We start from the raw sequence: 14,099 nt of genomic DNA, 5'->3' as shown, positions 1-14,099 counted from the left end.
GTCGGTAATGGACCAGAAATCAAGCTGACAATGCCCGAGGCTCAATTATAAAATTTATGCGCGGCAGGTGTATGTACATTCAAATTCTGATACCTGGGCCCATAATTTCAAAAAAGTTAAGAGATCGTAAGTCCATCAGCCAATCATTGACGGCCACGCAAGCAAAATCCACCAATCATAGACAAGAAAATAGAGCGTAAGTACTTACGTTCACTTAGCGAGTTTTGAAAGTATGGCCCATGGGCCTTATCTCAGTCAGTGTACCGTGTTAATGGCAAATTTTCAAAACTTCGTAAGTACGCAAAATCGACTTACGAGTGGCGTTGCTATGACAACGTAATACTAGCGGTGGTATTATAAAAACATTTGCGCGGGAAATTTTTTAGACTTTTAGCTAAGACTTGCGTACGAAAGTTTTGATAATGCTAAAATTAGGGTGTATTTACATACCACAGAACTTTTTCGTCGTAAGTACAAAAAGTTACGAAGTTTTGATAATCCGGCCCCTGAAATCAAGATGACAATGCCCGAGGCTCAATTATAAAATTCATGAGCGGCAAGTGTATGTACATTCAAATTCTGATACCTGGGCCTTATCTCAGTCAGTGTACCGTGTTAATGGCAAATTTTTCGGTCAGTGTTCCCATCTCTCTGGAGGTATAGCTTTTCGGTGCACCATGTTTGCGGGGTTTCCCAGACAGTTTACCATGTCTGTAGGCCTCTCTCCAGTCAGTGAAAGATTTTTGTCCTTATTTTCTAATCAGCGGCCCATTCCTGCTGGGAAGGTCGTAGTTTAGTGTGCCTTAGGAGATTGTCAGTATAGCTGAACCCAGCAGTGGCCCAAGCTCGGGGTAACAGGTAATTAGCCAGTTAAATCTTAAGGGATGTCCGTTTCTTGTCTTTCTGTTATTAATTTTTCCCCATTTTCGAAAGTGGGTGGCGACTCTGCACCAAGCAGAGGACGTAGTTGTTGGTGAACTACTCGTAGTTTAGTTTTCCAAACGCCAAAATTGCTCAGATGTGGCTTTGTGATCAAGAAGCATCAGCTAAAGGTAGTTACAGCTCTTTGACCAATGTCTGCATGACACCCGATATTATTTAATAGTCAATTCATAACAACGGAAACTCGAGCGCCTGTTGACGTGGACAGAGTATCTCAGAGTACATCAAAGGAAACTACGACATTCACTGAGACGGCCTCTTAATTTTGGCGAGCAGAAGCGCCCTCTTCTCGGTGTTCTGGAAGAGCGCCCTGATGAGACCCTTGGCCTGGTCAGGCGTGAAGTATAGGGCCAGGGGACCTTTTCCCTCCGCCCAGCGATCTTCCAGCTGCTGGAGGCTCGCGCTGAGCACCACCTTCAGCTCGAGGAACTTGCCCCACAGACGCACGCCACATAGTCCTTCCCTCGTCACAGGAGGGGAGCCTGGCACGTGACGGCTCAGTGGCTCGTCCGATAACACGGAAGGTACAACACAGCGTCAGAAATTGAATTTATTGAATTTGTCAGCATTCTAAGATTAGTTTTTTGGGGTAATTTATTCAATGATTGTTGGAGTATCAGGATATAACACAAACTATTAGGCATCCTTTGCTTCGCGAAAACTAATCTTTTTACAAAAAACTCACATGTGCCCCAGTCTTTTAATTAATTACCAAGTAGGAAAACTGAGAACGAAATTTTTAATTTCAGAAGATAGCTAGATAATGAAACATTTAAGTCCGGATGAAACAAGTTCCTATAACGTGATCGGTAGGTTTGCAAATAAAATATGGTTCAACTTTATCCAATCTCCTGAGGCACACTGAACTTGGACCTCCCCATCAGAAATCCAACACAGACTGGGAAGAGGCCTACAGACATGATACACTGACTGGAAAGAGCATGGTAAACGGACCGAAAAGACCAGCACAGAAAGGTACACTGAATGGGAAAAAGCCCACAGAAATATTACACTGACTGGCCAGAAGCATTATCAAATTACACACTCAATGACATAACCCAACACAAATGGTAGAACAGACTAAAAATCTGTCCAAAGTAGTGTTATATCAAATGGGATGCCCATTTAAGTTAAATAAATGCCCGCAAATATGGTACACTGGACAAGAAGGCTTTTCATAAAAATAATACATTTCCGTAGAAGCACACAGATAAGAAACACTGACTAAGGATACTTTTGAAGATTTGGGATACTGACTGGGAAGAGGCTGGGGGCACCATCCTCCAGCAGCACAAAGACAGCGCAGAGAGCCTGAGCCGAGGTCTCGGAGATGTCCTCGAGACTCAGAGTCCTGTCGATGAGCTCCCTCACCACCGAGTTCAGCAAAGTTCCTGCCAATGCAACAATTCCATGACATCATTTGGCCCGTACAGCTGGATTCAATCCAAAGAAAAAAAGAAAACACGAGTAATTGCATGACATCATTTGACCCGTACAGCTGGATTCCAACCAAAGAAGGAAAGGAAACACGAGTCATCCTTAGAAATTCAAACTCACGAAGTGAGTTCAGCAAAGTTCCTGCCAATGCAACAATTGCATGACATCATTTTGACCCGTAGAGCTGGATTCAAACCAAAGAAGGAAAGGAAACACGAGTCATCCTTAGAAATTCAAGCTCACGAAGTGAGTTCGGCAAAGTTCCTGCCAATGCAACAATTGCACGACATCATTTGACAGGTAGAGCTGGATTCCAACCAAAGAAGGAAAAGGAACACGAGTCATCCTTAGAAATTCAAGCGCACGAAGGTTTTAAGGCTCGTCTCAAACCTTAAATAAATACCGTATCTAATGCATTGACATTCAACTTTATTTACGGAAAATTTTCCGAACAAGAGATTACAATAGCTTACTTTATCGTAAGTTTATAAGCTTTCTTGCCACAACACTCCGTCTTAGACAGTGATGTGACAAAAAAAGTGTTTTCCCTCCTATGGCTAGAACTGGGAGTATGAAGACTTCAACTAAGTACAGTCAGCACACTAGCCACATATGTTCAATTACAGAAAAACGTATTTTCTGAGAGATCCTAAGAGCGCAATAACATCACCTCTGTCTATAGCATTGACATTTGAATTGAAAAAAGTATAAATATTTGTAATTGTGTAAATTAAAATTTAATGATTTTTATGCTGTTTTTCTTCAACACTCCTCAAAACACTATTACTACCAGCTTCCACACTCTCTCTTACCTTTCTAGCGCATTTTCTCATTTATGGAAAAAAATGCACTATTGTGCTCGCCATGTCCGTCTGTCTGTCTGTCCTCCAGCCGCTGGGTAGCGCCAGCGGCTGGACCAGGCGCAACCAAACCTAAACTGCGACGGACCAGTCCTGAGGCGCCTAATGATGCCAAAAAGATCATAAGAAAAGTGCCGAAGACTAAGGCGAAGCGCTTGAAAGAAGCCAAGCCAGCGGCAGGACCAGGCGCAACCAAACCTAAACTGCGACGGGCCAGTCCTGAGGCGCCTAATGATGCCGAAAAGATAATAAGAAAAGTGCCGAAGACTAAGGCGAGGCGCTTGAAAGAAGCCAAGCCAGCGGCTGGACCAGTTGCAACCAAACTTAAACTGCGACGGACCAGTCCTGAGGCGCCTATTAATGCCAAAGAGATCAAAATGAAATCACGCAAGGGTAAAATGGTCGTCTCGAGTGCGAATGATGAAATGTTCGATTGTTCGGACGAATGCTAAGGCATGTAGAGCTGTCCGCGTTGTGTGACGGGACAGGAGATCGGTCAACCGTGCTATCGTCCCGTGATACCTGCTGCTCCGGCTTGTCATGCGGACCCCTGCTCTCTACCGTCAAGTGCTCATCATCAAGCTTCAGTGTGTTGCTGCAGACGTAGGGACTCCTGCTGTGGATGCCAAAGCTCCTGTGATTATTGATTTGTATGATGCAAGCGTGCAGCGGTCGAGCGTCGCTAGTGTGTGCAACGTAAGACGCGCTAGTGTGTGCAATGTAAGACGCGCTAATGTGTGCAATGTAAGACGCGCTAATGTGTGCAATGTAAGACGCACGAGTAATATTGTTAGTCTGAGCACCATCGTAATTCCCATGAATTGTTAACCTGCTTCGTACAGCGGAGAAAAAGCTAAAAGCTTTCACCGCATCTGCCGATGTGTTTACAGTCTGATCTTCACGGCAGCTTGCACAGCTGCCTTCTTGGTGGACTTCAGCCACAAGTTTCAGGAAAACTTTTGGTACCACATGAAATAAAGTTCTTTTGCCAGTATTTTAAAAACGTTTTATACTCAGATTACACAACGAAGATTTTTGCGGCAATCAATAGCGTAAGTGAAAGCTTAAGGTTTGCTTATTCGGAAGCACAAAAGGTAGTTAAATTACATGTGTGATATCCGTGGACTGTTTAATGTTGATCCTAATTACTACGACGCTAAACGTTCTTCTGTTGTAGTAATTTCAAACTGAAAAGTATCACCGTATAAAAATTAAAAAAAAAACACATATGGATCATTTTGTAAATTAACTCGCATCAATAAAGGCAATTGTTAAACGGTAAACACAAGAGAACCTATTCCTTTCAAACGGAGCCTCGTGAAAAGAAAAATGTTTTCAGATGTTTTCACTTTTTTTATTATCCTATTGGGAATCATTACAGATGTCAAACCGTAAACTTGGTGACGATGAAAGCTATCGATGAATATGTAGAGTGAAAAATTGCTTGTTAAGCTTGTAAAGTTCATAGGCTTCATTACCTGAAAATATTCGCACACGTTTCATATCACTAACCCCATTTCATTTCGGTTGAACTAATTTTCAGATCGGAAGTTCGTTGATGATTAAGCGTTATTAATATTAATAATATTAATATTACAAATTACAAAATAATGTGAAATAGAATTACAATTTCATCATAATAATAAATAGCAATCTATAATTGATAATTGGCAAGTAATAATCCTCATGTTAACAGCGATGTAAAGGGCTTTAACGAAGATGGGATTAATGGGGGATTAAATTAATCCCGTAATATGAACATTAATAACGATTAATGTTTATTTTATGGGATTATGTAATAAGAGTTTTGTTGATTTATTTCGTCGTTCGCTGACTAATAGTTTGAAATTTTGTCAGGTCATTCATGCCTTATGGTTAGGAACCCCTTTTTAGCGCATTTTCTCATTTATGGAAGAAATGCCCTATTGTGCTCGTCATGTCCGTCCGTCTGTCTGTCCGTGACTTCAAGTTTTCGTCGACGAGAAAAAGCGCTCTCTGTCACTCACTTCAGTGAGTACTCAGTTATATATTTTTTCAACGATATTTTTATATTTTAACGATATTTTAACGATATTTTTTTTAACGATATTTTATATTTTTTTAACGATATATTTTTTTAACGATAACCACAATTGCTCTCTCTGACAAATCCACATCACTGCAATACATTCTCCACATATTTTCTGATACATCACCCCATTTCTTCCATTACTCATAATAACTTCCATCATTACCTGTCCCTTTGCCTCATACAACTCACATTCCATCACCACATGTACCCGTTCATCCCCCTCTTATCACACATAAAGCACTCAGCTTCTTTCCTTGCATTCCCGCTGTACATATATAAGCCAGTTCACACCCAGCGCCTCTGCCCAAGAACCTACCAGGGCCTATAGTTTCAAAAAAAGTTAAGAGATCGTAAGTTCATCAGCCAATCATTGACGGCCTTTCAAGCAATATCCACCAATCATAGACAAGAAAATAGAGCGTAAGTACTTACGTTCACTATACTTTCAAAAAAGTTAAGAGATCGTAAGTTCGTCAGCCAATCATTATTTCTTACATTGCAATTTCAGAATTACACAACATATAATATGCAAAGGTACTACCGGTACTTCAAATAATAATATCTCAGTTGTCACATATTAACAAATAACATAAATAAAATCATGTCACGTAAAATGTTCCTTAATTTACATTCTCTGAAAAAAACAAACGTTTCATAAAAAAATATTTGGTTCTAGCAAGACTAATCTGGGTAATAGTCTGTATGAACATGATAAGCGTCAGGAGTTACGGAGAAGCAGGCGGTCTCTCACCAACGGCCTTGTGGTAAACATATAACATAATATAAAATTATGTCATGTAGAAACGTGCCTTAATTTACATGCTCTGAAGAAAAGAACTATTTATAAAAATATTTGGTTCTAGCAAGACTAATCTGGGTAAGAAGTCTTATGAACATGATAATCGTCAGGAGTTACGGAGAAGCAGGCGGTCTCTCACCGACGGCCTTGTGGTAGACATTTAACATACCGTAATATGTGCCTTATTTTACATGCCCTGAAGAAAAGAACTATTTATAAAAATATTTGGTCCTAGCAAGACTAATCTGGGTAAGTAGTCTGTATGCACATGATAATCGTCAGGAGTTACGGAAAAACAGGCGGTCTCTCACCGACAGCCTTGTGGTAGACGGAGCCAGGCAAGACTCCGTGCCACACGTTACGTAGCTGTACATTGGTATGAGAAGAACGGTACTAAATTTAATGTACAACGTCTTGTGTGGCAAGGCAACCTCAAATTTAATTTACAACGTCTTGTGTGGCAAGGCAAACTTAAATTTAATTTACAACGTCTTGTGTTGCAAGGCAAACTTAAATTTAATTTACAACGTCTTGTGTGGCAAGGCAAACTTAAATTTAATTTACAACGTCTCACCGACAGCCTTGTGGTAGACAGAGCGAGGCAGGACGCCGTGCCACACGTTACGTAGCTGCTGTAGCTGCTGCAGGCACTGTCGTACACCGACGTCTGATGCCACTTCCCCGAACCCTTCAAACACGATAGATTTATTAAGCTCCCATCATTAAATAACTAGGATGGGAATATCATTACAAGAAAAGAGCTGTCTCATTTAATCATCAGGGTCTATACTTTAAAAATTCGTTAAGTGAACGTAAGTATTTACGCTCTATTTTCTTATCTATGATTAGTGTATTTAGCTTGTTTCCGGCGGTTACTAACCGACTACTTGAATGCTAGAGAATTGAAAAAAACTTTCATAACCGGGACCATATCCGTTTCAAAAAATTCTGTTATTTGTAGCAAGAGAAGCATTAATTTTTGCAATGCACAATGGAGAAAAAATAATAAAACTTTTGAATTTAAGCATAATGAAATTTTCAGCAATATTTTATCTTTGATTAATATTGAGGATGATTGAGGTCTCAGGGCAAGGCAAGTCCATCTGAGATGAAGGGATGAGGCACGTTTGGAAAACAACATGCTCAGTAAAATGTAAATTTTCTATGTACTCGCAGAATAATCTTGACTACACAACTGCATAATTCAACATATTGAACATAATATAACATTATGAAGATAATGAACATAATTTAACATAATGAACATAAATTAACCTAATGAAAATAATCAAACATAATTAACATAATTTAACATACCGGTAATGAACATAATTTAACACAATGAACACAATTTAACATGATGAACATAATGAGCATAAATTGACATAATGAACATAATTTAACATATTGAACATAATTTAACATAATGAACATAATGAGCATAATGAACATAATATAACAATGAACATAATGCATAATTCAACATACTGAACATAATATAACATAATGAACATAATTTAACATAATGAACATAATTCAACATAATGAACATAATTTAACATATTGAACATAATTTAACATAATGAACATAATTTAACATAATGAGCATAATGAACATAATATAACATAATGAACATAATTTAACATAATGAACATAATTCAACATAATGAACATAATTTAACATATTGAACATAATTTATCATAATTAACATAATGAACATAATTTAACATAATTGATCATAATTTAATGGTTATTCTGGAAAAGACCCGAAGCATTGGCACCTTGTGCCTGAGCGATGGTGTCAAGCAGCGCCTTCTTGTGCGCCTGCATGGCTCTGCAGAACACATCGCTGCCTGCTTGCCTGATCTCATACGCTAGGTCAGTGAACGTCAGGGCACAGGAGCCTGTGTCTCGCAGGGGGCCAGGCAGTCTGACAAATTTAAAATTATCGTTATTGAATTAGTGATGAAATTTGTTTCAATATCTTTTGCAATTTTAATGGGGTCCTTTCTTAACATAGATAAGCTTTCTAAGTATAATTCGTTATGGAATAAAAATTTCCTTTATTGAATTAGTGATGGAATTGGTTTCAATTTTTTTGCATTTTTAATGGGGTCCTTTCTTTAGATAGTTAGGCTTTCGAAGTACCATTTCGTTAGGCTTATGAGACAGAAATCACTGAAAATTTTAAAATTACCGTAATGAATTACAGATGGAATTTGTTTCACTATCTTTTTGCAATTTTAATGGGGTACTTTCTTTAGATAGTTAGGCTTTCAAAGTACTGTTTCGTTAGGCTTATGAGACAGAAATCACTGAAAAATTTAAAATTACTGTTATAGAATTAGTGATGAAATTTTTTTTCGAAGTACCTACCATTTCGTTAGGCTTATGAGACAGAAATCACTGAAAAATTTAAAATTACTGTTATAGAATTAGTGATGAAATTTGTTTCAATTTTTTCGCATTTTAAAGAGGTCCTTTCTTTAGATAGATAGGCTTTCAAAGTACCATTTCGTTAGGCTTATGAGACAGAAATCAGAAAATGTATGAAGTCAACGCTATAGGAATATCAGTGTGAGAGAGTATTCAATTATATATTAGCAAGATTTTTTAAAATTTCACAATGTAAAGTATTCTATGACTTGCTCCGCACTTCGTCTCCAGAAGTTCCTTAGATTATCTCGGCATTAGTCATTTTGATTTCATAACGACGCCTTAGGTTTTCAACCTCATTTCGGTGCATGCACTTAAGAGCAAAACATTACCTGTTCTTGTACTGGTGGCCCAGCAGAGAGGCGTGGGTGGCGATGTACATGCTGTTGTTGTGAAGTAAGGCTGGCAATAAGAACAAAAATTGTAGCTTTGTTAAGCTAAAAATGTGGAAGAAAGTAGAACAGGTAAATCAGAGTCACAAAAAATTAATTATTACACCAGACAGGCAGTGTTTTAAAATATGAGAACCACGAGTCAAATTGCATATACGAGTATATTCAAAGATAATGAAAACGTACGTAATACTTGAAAATCGTACATATCATCCAATGCTCTTGAATCGGTTAAACTCTATGATACATGAAGACAGAAGAGATTCGCCTCTATATTAATCATTGATGTCTATCAATCACGGATTTTGGATTACTGCACGGTATAGCCAATTTTTCATTTGATAAAAATTTTAAGACGCATACCTAGTATTGCCAACACAAGATCACACATGATAAATAAAATAATTTATTGTTTTAATAAAAAGATAATAATTGAGAATAATGCTTCATGTGATCAAACTAACTACCCGCAACAAGAAACATCTTTCGTACTACCATTATTTCCAATATGACTTTAACCCTTTAACTCCTCGTGATTATAAAAAAATCGGAACAACTCTCTTATCTTCTAATGTAGTTTTACGTAAACATGACACATGTTTCTCATCAACTCTGAACTTTATATAAGACTAAGCGCATGACATCAACAGACCGGCATGTTGGGGTATGGTGTCGAGGGTATGTCAACTCTGAACTTTATATAAGACTAAGCGCATGACATCAACAGACCGGCATGTTGGGGTATGGTGTCGAGGGTATGTCAACTCTGAACTTAAGATAAGACTAAGCGCACGACATCAACAGACCGGCATGTTGGGGTATGGTGTTGAATAAGTGATGGAATTTGTTTCAAATTTTTTTGCATTTTTAAAGAGGTATTTTCTTTAGAATTAGTGATACCTGCGTCTCGCAGGGGGCCAGGCAGTCTGACAAATTTAAAATTACCGTTATTGAATTAATGATGGAATTTGTTTCACTATCTTTTTGCATTTTTAATGGGGTCCTTTCTTAGCATAGATAAGCTTTCTAAGTATAATTCGTTAGGCTTATGAGACAGAAATCACTGAAAAATTTAAAATTACTGTTATTGAATTAGTGATGGAATTTGCTTAAATTTTTTTGCATTTTAAAGAGGTCTTTTCTTTAGATAGTTAGAATTTTTTTTCAAAATACTGTTTCGTTAGGCTTATGAGACAGAAATCACTGAAAAATTTAAAATTACTGTTATTGAATTAGTGATGGAATTTGTTTCAATTTTTTTTGCATTTTAATGGGGTCCTTTCTTAACATAGATAGGCTTTCAAAGTACCATTTCGTTAAACTTATGAGACAGAAATCACTGAAAATTTTAAAATTACTGTTATTGAATTAATAATGAAATTTGTTTCAATTTTTTTGCATTTTAATGGGGTTTTTCTTAACATAGATAAGCTTTCTAAGTATAATTCGTTAGGCTTATGAGACAGAAATCAGAAATACGAGTAGAACGAAGTCAACGCTATAGGAAATATCAGATAGCATTAAATTATAAATTTTAAAGGTTCTCCAAAATTTCAGAATGTTAACCATTCTATGACTTGCTCCGCACTTCATCTTCTGAAGTTTCTTAGAGTAGGTATCTCGGCATTAGCCATTTCTATTTCGTAACGGCACCTTAGCTGTTCAACTTGATTTCAGTGCATGCACTTTAGGGCAAAACATTACCTGTTCTTGTACTGGTGGCCCAGCAGAGAGGCGTGTGTGGCGATGTACATGCTGTTGTTGTGAAGCAAGGCTGGTAATAAGAATAAAAATTATACCTTTGATACGCTAAAAATGTGGAAGAAAGTAGAACAGGTGAAATCAGATTCACAAAAAATTAATTATTACACAAGGCAGGCAGTGTTTTAAGATATGAGAACCACGATTCAAATAGCGTATACGAATACGAATAACAGGTGAATCAATTATTACACAAGGCAGGCCGTTTTTTAAACGCGAGAACCACCATGAGTCAAATTGCGTATCCAAGTATAGTCAAAGATAATGAAAATGTACGTAATACTTGAGAATCGTGTGTATCATTCAATTCCTTTAAATCGTTTTAACTTCATGATACATGAAGACAGAAGAGATTCGCCTCTATATTAATCACCAGATTAATCAGATCACACATGAAAAGTAAAACAATTTTACTGTTATAACAAAAAAGTAATAATTGAGAATAATGCTTCATGTGATCAAACTAACTACCCGCAACGAAAAACATCTTTTGTACTACCATTATTTCCATAATGACTTTAACCCTTAAACTCCTCGTGATTATAAAAAAAATCAGAATAACTCACTTAGCTTCTAAAGTATTTTACCTAAACATGACATATGTTTCTCGTCAACTCTGAACTTTATATGAGACTAAGCGCACGACATCAACAGACCGGCATGTTGAGGTATGGCGTCGAGGGTATGTCAACTCTTAACTTAAGATAAGACTAAGCGCACGACATCAACAGACCGGCATGTTGGGGTATGTCAACTCTGAACTTAAGATAAGACTAAGCGCACGACATCAACAGACCGGCATGTTGGGGTATGGTGTCGAGGGTATGCGCATGCGCAACAGGTGCCACGCTCAGGTACAGCGTGAGCAAGTTGCGTACAGTGCACACCAGACGACCGGCGTACTGAGCGCTGCTACAGCACGCCTCCTCCAGGCTCTCGTGCAGCAGATCCACCAGCGCCACGGCACTAGCGCTGAAATATGACAAGGGTGTTAGCTTTTCAACTTATTTTAAGAAGGGCGGTTCACACGAACATAGATTCTGAATAGATACACGAAAAGGTTACTTGCTTTTCAACTGAAGTGTGGTTCACACGAACATAGATACTGAATAGATACACAAGTCTTGTTCCTTTTCAACTTATTCGGTTCACACGAACATAGATTCTGAATAGATACACGACAAGGGTACTTGCTTTTCAACTTATTTTAAGAAGTGCGGTTCACACGAACATAGATTCTCATAGCTTTGCCGTACTGCCATTAACTTATGTTAACAGTTTTCTGCCTTCCACTTTCTCGATATTACACGGTGCAAAAAAGTAGGTGCAAAAATGCCTAGACTAAATCTTTTGGCTGCCTAACTTACCTGACTTGACATGGAGGCATGTGGAAAGTTTTGGCAGATAGCAGCTTCTCCAGCCTCAGCGTGCTCTTCTCGAGTCTAACCCCGCTGGTGTCCTGTAATTATTAATAAATTGCACATTAATTGTACCTAGTGCCAACATTGGCAACTGTAACACAGGTTATTGGTTGGGTTAAGGTTAGGGCTTAAAAACAACTTAGTGGATTATTCACCAGCCATGAACATGTCCAACGTAACACTGAGATTATGATGACGCTGGATTTTTTTTCATTAGAGCTCATCAAGGCACAAACTTCAGTGGTCTCTGAGTTTAATCACTTTAATAAATGACAGGACACGTGATTTATTGAGAAACAATTCTTAACATAAGCAAAGTAAGGATTCTCAATAATAAAGAATAATATTGGAGTTGAAATAAAACTAAACTCTAAAACTCTAAAGGTAGATACCTACATGGTTAGCTTGTGATATAGGAAGCTAGATAAAAGCGATACTATCATCAGGTTTAGGTCAGTTGAGTTTGTATGAATTACACTAGCCATAGCAACACTAGCTACACAAATATCACTAGCTGCACAAATATTGCATTATTGCTCGTATATTCGTACATAAATTAGATATTTTGTCACAAATATTTCTCGTACTAAATTTACATTAATTTGACAATGTAAAATTATTTAAGAAGCACAAATTAATTTTTTATTAAGGGATTAAAATCAAGATTTTGTCTCCAAAAGAGCTATTTAGACGCTGGAGCGACGTTAGGGTACGCACACAGTGGAAGCAGGTTTGCCCGCGCGGGCAACCTGCTCCAACCTGCCACAAGAATGAACATAGGATAATAATGTAAGTGTTCACAGTGAAAACCTGTACAAATAGGCTTCTGTATTCTATGGTTTCAGGCGCCAGCCTGAGCAGGTAACCAGCACGCTGGCAACCTGCTTTCACTGTGTGCGTACCCTTAGACGGGAAAACTCAGGCAGGATCTCACCTGAGGCAGTAGGTCCTGTAGTCCAGCAGTTCAGTAGCAGCGAGGGGAAAGCGACAGCGGTTAGTGTGGCGGTTACGAGGCAATTTAATGAAAAGCAACGAAACAGGATAATTAATATAATTAAATAAAATAATTACACTTGTCCGTTGACATTGGAAAATTATTCCTTAATGAGCAGGCATTGGCTAAGAGAGTTAAGCAAATGCACGTCAATTTGAAATCGTTTTGGACAAGAAATTTATTTTGTTAGTAACGCATTGAAATTTATAAGCAGAAGCTATAAAAAAATTTATTCACTGAGGAATTATTATGAATAAATTTAGATGTTAGAAGTGAAAGTGTTATTTTATAAGTAAAAACATAGTTTTAAGAGTAAAATATCAGAAAAGTTTGTGCAGAGAAAAGATGTGGTGTGACAAATTGACTTCAAAGCAAGGTTAGCAATTTACAGATTAAAATTCACACCCAAAAATAAGTATAATAGTCTCCTTAACAACAAAGAGGTAAAGCAGAGAAGGAACTGTTACGGGAACAAGGGCGGTAATACCAAAGAGAAAACGTGGCGGCTTTTTAGCGCATTTTCTCATTTATGGAAAAAATGCCCCATTGTGCTCGTCATGTCCGTCCGTCTGTCAGTCCATGACTTCACGTTTTCGTCGACGAGAAAATGCGCACTCTATCACTCACTGCAGTGAGTACTGAGTTATATTTTTCTCATCTATGAGTGGTGAGTTTAGCTCTAAGAGACGATAGTGAATAGCAGATGGAATTGGAAACTTGTAAGTACTTCTAATAGTACAGCGCCATGACCTTAACATACCCAGACCCTAAGATCCCCCCCAGAGTGTTTAGGGACACACACCCAAGGCCATGCTGAAAGCACCACCTTTTTGACGGTGACTAAGCGCCGTCCACTAGCAACACCCGAGATATTATATGAGCTTCCCGGGGCTCGAACCCACGCCTAGCTCCTCCGTCTCGGTGCCGCTCTACCGTCGTCACTGCGCATACAGCGGCCCTATAACCACTGCGCTACAGCGGCCC

The 14,099-nt window shown here is 38.2% G+C and overlaps 1 protein-coding gene across 1 annotated transcript; it reads right to left on the bottom strand.

Annotated features, from left to right (window-relative positions):
* Nucleotides 1–460: 460 nt before the first annotated feature.
* LOC108667171 (centromere/kinetochore protein zw10 homolog) lies at nucleotides 461–12,159 on the bottom strand (the record flags this gene model as incomplete). Its single annotated transcript, XM_018154161.2, has 7 exons — nucleotides 461–1,471; nucleotides 2,168–2,333; nucleotides 6,684–6,797; nucleotides 7,893–8,041; nucleotides 10,644–10,713; nucleotides 11,497–11,672; nucleotides 12,068–12,159. Coding segments are annotated over 7 exons (1,053 nt in total), but the record flags the coding sequence as incomplete, so codon positions are not given.
* Nucleotides 12,160–14,099: the final 1,940 nt, after the last annotated feature.

Source organism: Hyalella azteca, unplaced genomic scaffold (genome assembly GCF_000764305.2).
Source record: "Hyalella azteca isolate HAZT.00-mixed unplaced genomic scaffold, Hazt_2.0.2 contig12821, whole genome shotgun sequence".
Lineage (NCBI taxonomy): Eukaryota > Metazoa > Arthropoda > Malacostraca > Amphipoda > Hyalellidae > Hyalella > Hyalella azteca.
This window is presented reverse-complemented; position numbering and strand designations above follow the sequence as displayed.